Source organism: Otolemur garnettii, unplaced genomic scaffold (genome assembly GCF_000181295.1).
Source record: "Otolemur garnettii isolate 467f Iridium unplaced genomic scaffold, OtoGar3 scaffold00247, whole genome shotgun sequence".
NCBI classification, from domain to species: domain Eukaryota; kingdom Metazoa; phylum Chordata; class Mammalia; order Primates; family Galagidae; genus Otolemur; species Otolemur garnettii.
This window is the reverse complement of record NW_003852642.1, coordinates 378196-384142: the sequence shown is the minus strand read 5'-3', so window position 1 is coordinate 384142 and position 5947 is coordinate 378196. Positions and strand designations below refer to the sequence as shown.

General features: G+C 34.4%; 1 protein-coding gene across 1 annotated transcript; it reads left to right on the top strand.

Moving 5' to 3' along the window:
• Positions 1–437: 437 nt before the first annotated feature.
• On the top strand, positions 438–3276 carry LOC100959934 (olfactory receptor 4A15-like; the record flags this gene model as incomplete). The annotated part of the gene is made up of 2 exons (XM_012813134.2): positions 438–1347; positions 3248–3276. Coding segments are annotated over exons 1-2 (939 nt in total), but the record flags the coding sequence as incomplete, so codon positions are not given.
• Positions 3277–5947: the final 2671 nt, after the last annotated feature.

Genomic DNA, 5947 nt, shown 5'->3' with positions numbered 1-5947 from the left:
AAGACAATGCCAGGAAAAATTGATTTTTTATTCATTTGAAAGTAAATATACAGTATATCCTGCTTTAGTTTTACATTAAATCTTTAACCTATTTTAATTTTCTTTTTATAGTATTAGCTATATGTTCAATTTTATTAGAGTCTAGATAGAAATCTAATTATTATGGGCTCCTTGATTTAATAATCTGCCCTTTTTCCACAAGCATTTCTACTTAGTTATTTCTCTCTCCATTTGTCTAAGATGGGTAGGTTCGAGATTGTGTTTAATCTGCACTGTATTCTTATAATCTCAGAGAGTTCTGTAACACAAGAAATCATAATACCTATTTGTTGAATGCATAAACAAAATATCCTAAAATTTCATGAAGTTATTATTGATAATTACATTTGCAGGTAATTTTTCACTAAATACTGAAATAAAGACACACAGAAGGACACATGGAACAAAGGAACAATGTGACCGAGTTTGTCCTATTGGGGCTCACTGAGAACCTTCAGGGCCAGAAAATATTGTTTGTGGTGTTCTTGCTCATCTACGCTGTGACAATGACAGGCAACCTGCTCATTGTCGTGACCGTGGTGGTCAGTCCAACCTTGGATACCCCTATGTACTTCTTCCTTGGCAATTTGTCATTCATGGATGCTGTTTATTCCACCACAGTGACCCCAAACATGATTATAGACTTACTCTATGAGAAGAAAACCATTTCCTTCCAAGCTTGCATGGCCCAGCTTTTTGTAGGACACTTATTTGGTGGTGCTGAGATTCTGATCCTGGTTGCCATGGCCTATGACCGGTACGTGGCCATCTGCAAACCCCTGCATTACTTAACAATCATGAACCAACGGGTGTGTGTCCTGCTACTGCTGTTAGCCTGCTTTGGAGGTTTTGTGCATGCCATAGCTCACCTTCTCTGTGTTTACAACCTTCCCTTCTGTGGCCCCAATGTCATCGACCACTTCATCTGTGACATGTACCCCTTACTAAAGCTTGCCTGTACTGACATCTATGTCATTGGCCTCACTGTGGTTGCCAATGATGGAACCGTCTCTGTGGTCATCTTTACGCTCTTACTCTTCTCCTATGGGGTCATTCTGCACTCACTGAAGAATCTTAGCCAGGAAGGGAGACGCAAAGCCTTGTCTACCTGTGGCTCCCACATCACTGTGGTGGTCCTCTTCTTTGTCCCTTGTATTTTTATGTACGTGAGACCTCCTTCTACTTTACCCATTGATAAATTTTTGACTGTATTTTACACAATAATCACCCCTATGTTGAACCCCTTAATCTATACTCTGAGAAATGCAGAGATGAAAAATGCCATGAAGAAACTTTGGACCAGAAAAAGAAAATGAGATGGCAAAGGAATGTATCACTTATTCTTGAGGAAGAGTTGCACCCTCCAGGAAAGCCATGTGTGATTATTTACCTATTGTAAATTTTTCCCAGATTTAATAACTTGTGTGCAATGCAAAAATTGATTGTGTGAACACTTCCAAGTAGCAAAATATATTTTTAAGATTTTCAAAATTTTTCAGGAAAACATACGTTTATTGGGAGGTAGGCCTATAAAGATTTATAGAGAGACTCTAAATTCATGAACTGTAGTTGACACCATAAATTATTTTAGTTAATTGAAGATTTGTTCATGTTTCTTTCTTTTCAGAATTAGTTGTGCTTATTCCAGATTTCAGAAGCATAAAATAAAAAACAACATGTAATACCTTGATTCATTCTTCACATAAAAGTAGACCATATTACAATTTGAAATATATATTTTATTTTCTATTTGTAAGATACATAGTACATTAGTATAGAAGATTGTTCATAATTCTTAACATATTAAGATAGAGGAATAATGTTTCAGACTTTTAATATTAATCATAAGGAGGCAAAGTATAAAAAAAGAATCTGAGTGAACAAGGGAGAACATGAAGAAAAATAACAGAATACAACTTATTTTTCCAATTGGGAATTCACTAGTTACTCAAGCCAAGCAGCTTTGTTTTGTGTCATATTTTCATAAGGATTATCCATTAATCTTCCCAGGTAGTTTAAAATATCAGGTGATACCTGTTTATTTTTCAATACTCCCATTTCATAGCCTTCTAAACAAGAGCCAGACTCTTCCTTTCAAAAGTAAAATTAACATCATCTGATGTCCCTGAGCTTCAAACAATTCAATGCAGAGCTTGACACTAGATAATTTGGGAAATATCATTATCAAGAGCAATGTCAGCTGTATATGCTAATTCCACTGTTTACCTGCCATTTTAGTGTATTACCAGGCAATAAAGAGAGCCAAACTTATGTTTTATTTGAATGAGATCTTATTCAATAAATCTGCAAAAATTTCTCTCTCAATCAGGCTTAAAATAAAACCTCATCACCCCTACTATGGCAGAAAACATGTAGTCAGAGAACTCATTGTTCTTCCTTCCTTCTTTGCTCTGGATTTATGAAAGGTCAAGCCTATGGGGAAATGAGTTCTTTTCCCTGGTAAATCACACTGTATATAATTTGTATAGGACATGTGTATTATTATTTTATCCGTATTGTTATTACATGGAGATTTCTTAAATCATTTCAAGTTCTTCCCCAAATTAACACTATTCATTGAATAATATCAGACATTTGATTGTACCGGAGTTTACATAACTAAGTCCTTCACTTTTGTAGCTTTTAAATTTTTTAGTTTTATCAAATGATCAGAGAAAAATCATGCTTAATTATCTGTTTATGTTCATTGGTCTGAAAGTTTCCAAAAATCAGGAAAGTTACTTAGTTGCTTCTGTGATCCCTGTTCCTTGAACAAAATCTGGGACACAGCTTCCACTTCATAAACTTTTTCAAGTACTTATGTCCTTGAATTTTTGAGTTATTAGAGTCTGAATTTTTACTGAATAATTTTGGTAACTCTTTCTATATTCAATATGCATGCTTATTCCACTTATTTTTTTTCAAATTAAAATTTTTCCCATCATTAAAATATCAAAAAAAGATGGATATTGGCATGGGTACAGTGAAAAGGAAATATGTAAATACTGTTGTGATAATGTAAACTGGTACAACCACTACAGAAAACAGTGTGGAAATTCCTCAGAGAACTAAAAGTAGACTTAACCATTTGATCCAGCACTACTGGGATCCACTGGTATACGCAGATCCACCTCTGGTATCCACCCAAAGAAGACAAGGCATTTTATTAAAAAAGACATCGGAAATGGAATATTTATTGCAACATAATTCACAATTATAAAGGTGAACATAAGTGCCCATCTTGATGAGTGGATAAAGAAAATATCACCCACACACTATGGAATACTAGACAGCCACAAAAGGGGATGAAATGTCTTTTGCAGAAACTTGAATAGAACCGGGGACCAATTTGGAACTAAATAAGAGATACATATGGTCATAATGTTGTGTAATGGCATTGAAAACTAAAAAGTAGGTAAGATGGGAAGGGGTGAGAGATAAAAATCTACTGATCAGGTACAATGCACACTATTCTCGTGACAGATACTCTGCAAGCCCTGACATCAGCATGGTACAATCCCTCCATGTAACAAAAAAAAAAAAAAATACTTACACCTCGCAAAATTTTTGAAATAAAAAATTAATTGTATATTTGGATTTAAATACATCATCTTTCTCTTTGCTTTATATTTATAAAGGTGACTTAGAGTTAATATTCACTTTGGTTTGTTTCTATGCGTCCTCTTTCTCATAGTCTTCATTATTGCCTGCATTTCCTTCTTTCTATTTCAGAGATTTTTCCTTTTTCCTGAAGATCAGTCTTCAACCGGGGGTCCTCAAACTTTTTAAACAGGAAGCCAGTTCACTGTCCCTCAGACTGTTGGAAGGGCGGACTGTGGGCCCCGTCACGAGTCAGCTGCTAAGCAGGACAGGTAGCAGTGACAAAAACATCCAGCAGGCTGGATAAATGTCCTGGGGTGCTGCAAGTCTCCCGCGGGCTGTAGTTTGAGGATGCCTGGACTGTACAGTATCATTTGGCTAGTCACAAAATCTCTTAAGTATTCTTTTATTGTTGTTATTTTGGTCTGAAAAATTGCTACAGTTTTTCTGTTTCTATAAGATTTTAAAAATTATATTTAGTTCTATTCACAGGTTTATTTTTATTTTGAGCCATGTAGTCTCTTTATTTTCTGGTTTTTACCACTTCCTTTAAAGGAATAGGCTGTCAGTCTTATTGTTATCTTTTGAATACACTATGTGTTTAATATTTTCTTTTTGTCTTTTGGTTTCATTATGCTTTACCTTTCCTATTTGTCCTTTTAAATAATTATTCTTTTTAAAACATATTCTATATGAAACTTTTAACACCATATGAATTTACATCTTAATGTGTTTCAATAGTTTTAGAAAATTTTCAGCTGTATCTTTTCAAATATTTTGGCTAACCTATTCTCTTTCTTCTCTCTTTCAGGAATTATAATTCAATTAAATGTGTCTTAGAGTTTTGTACCTTATTCCTTACACCTCTTTTACACTATATTTTCTGCACTGACTTGAGAACTGTCAGTATGGGTCTATATATATTTTTCTAATCTTTCTTCTAATTTACTAATTCTCTATGTTTCTAATCTCCTGTGAAAGGCAATCATTGGGTTCTTAATTTTAGTAAGAACTATATAGACTTCAGTATATTATAGTTTTCAAACTTATTATGCAGCATTTACTCTAATATTTTGTACATACTAAGCTTATTTTGAAATGCTTGTTTTTCACTATTTGAATTATCTATGCCTGCTTATATTGCTCTTGCCATTCAATTGTGCCTTAAAAATATCAAAGTATAGTTATATTTTGCATATAATAAATAGTCAGATAATTCAAGATTTTTCACAATGTATTCTTCTTTAAGAGAGGATTCCCTGGGTTCCTAGCTGGCAACTAGGACTGAAAAAGGACAGACCACAATAACATGAACACAATCAAGAAATTCGATGATTCAGGCTGGGCTTGAGTGCCTTTGAGGACCAGCTACTGCATAATCTCCCTACTCTGAGACTAAAGAAACCCTATAATGGGTCTCAAATGAAAACTTGGCTGTTGCAAAGCCAAAAGCTCTTCTTTTGGTAGAGAACTTGAATTTCACTCTTCCCTCAGAGTAAAGTATCTACAGAAAGTTCCTCCCAGATCCTCAGGCTTTCATTTAAGGGTCCTTTAGAATCATTCTACACCTTTAAAGGAACAAGAACCCAAATGCAGAGCTTAGGTCTCTGGCTTTCCTTCAAAATACTGGTCCTCTAGATTGTCTGTGCCTTGTTAGTTTTTTAAGTGCTTTCAAGCACATGCCTATTACCTTTTTCTGTTTTCTCTGGTTGTTCTAATTTGGACAATTGAGTAAAATGAAGCTTTTTTGCTAGTTCTGTATTTAAGTTTCTAATTTGTTAGTTGATATCAGTTGATATTGGTTATAGAGAATTAGATAGTTTGTGGCATATTTTGAGGCTACATGTACATAGTTAAAATTTTCAAAGTATTTTTCATTGGAGTAAATAAAATAAGATTCCAGACTCTTGTGGGCATCATCCCTTCTAAGAACACTTTTGCCTCATAGACAGAAAATGTAAACAGTTCTTTGCAGTCAGCTGGATGGAGAGACAGAGAGAATGATGCCTTATGCATATATTAGTTCTTCTTCTTTGAGTCATAATTTAATGCACAGTAACTTTGATCACATCAGATAGCCCTTCAGAATTAACATATGTTTGTGCAACTTTTAGCTTTTGCCAACGAGAGAGGTGCGGTGCTTAGCCAGGTTCATAAAATCTTAAAAATAACACATAGGATATTTGAAGCGGCTGGATTCAGTCAACTTATTAGGGAAATTGAAAACTGTCAAATTTTAGTGGATCCCATTACATGACAAAAATCTTTAGCAGGTTCAGATAAGTATTTATGTGACTCTTTATCAAAG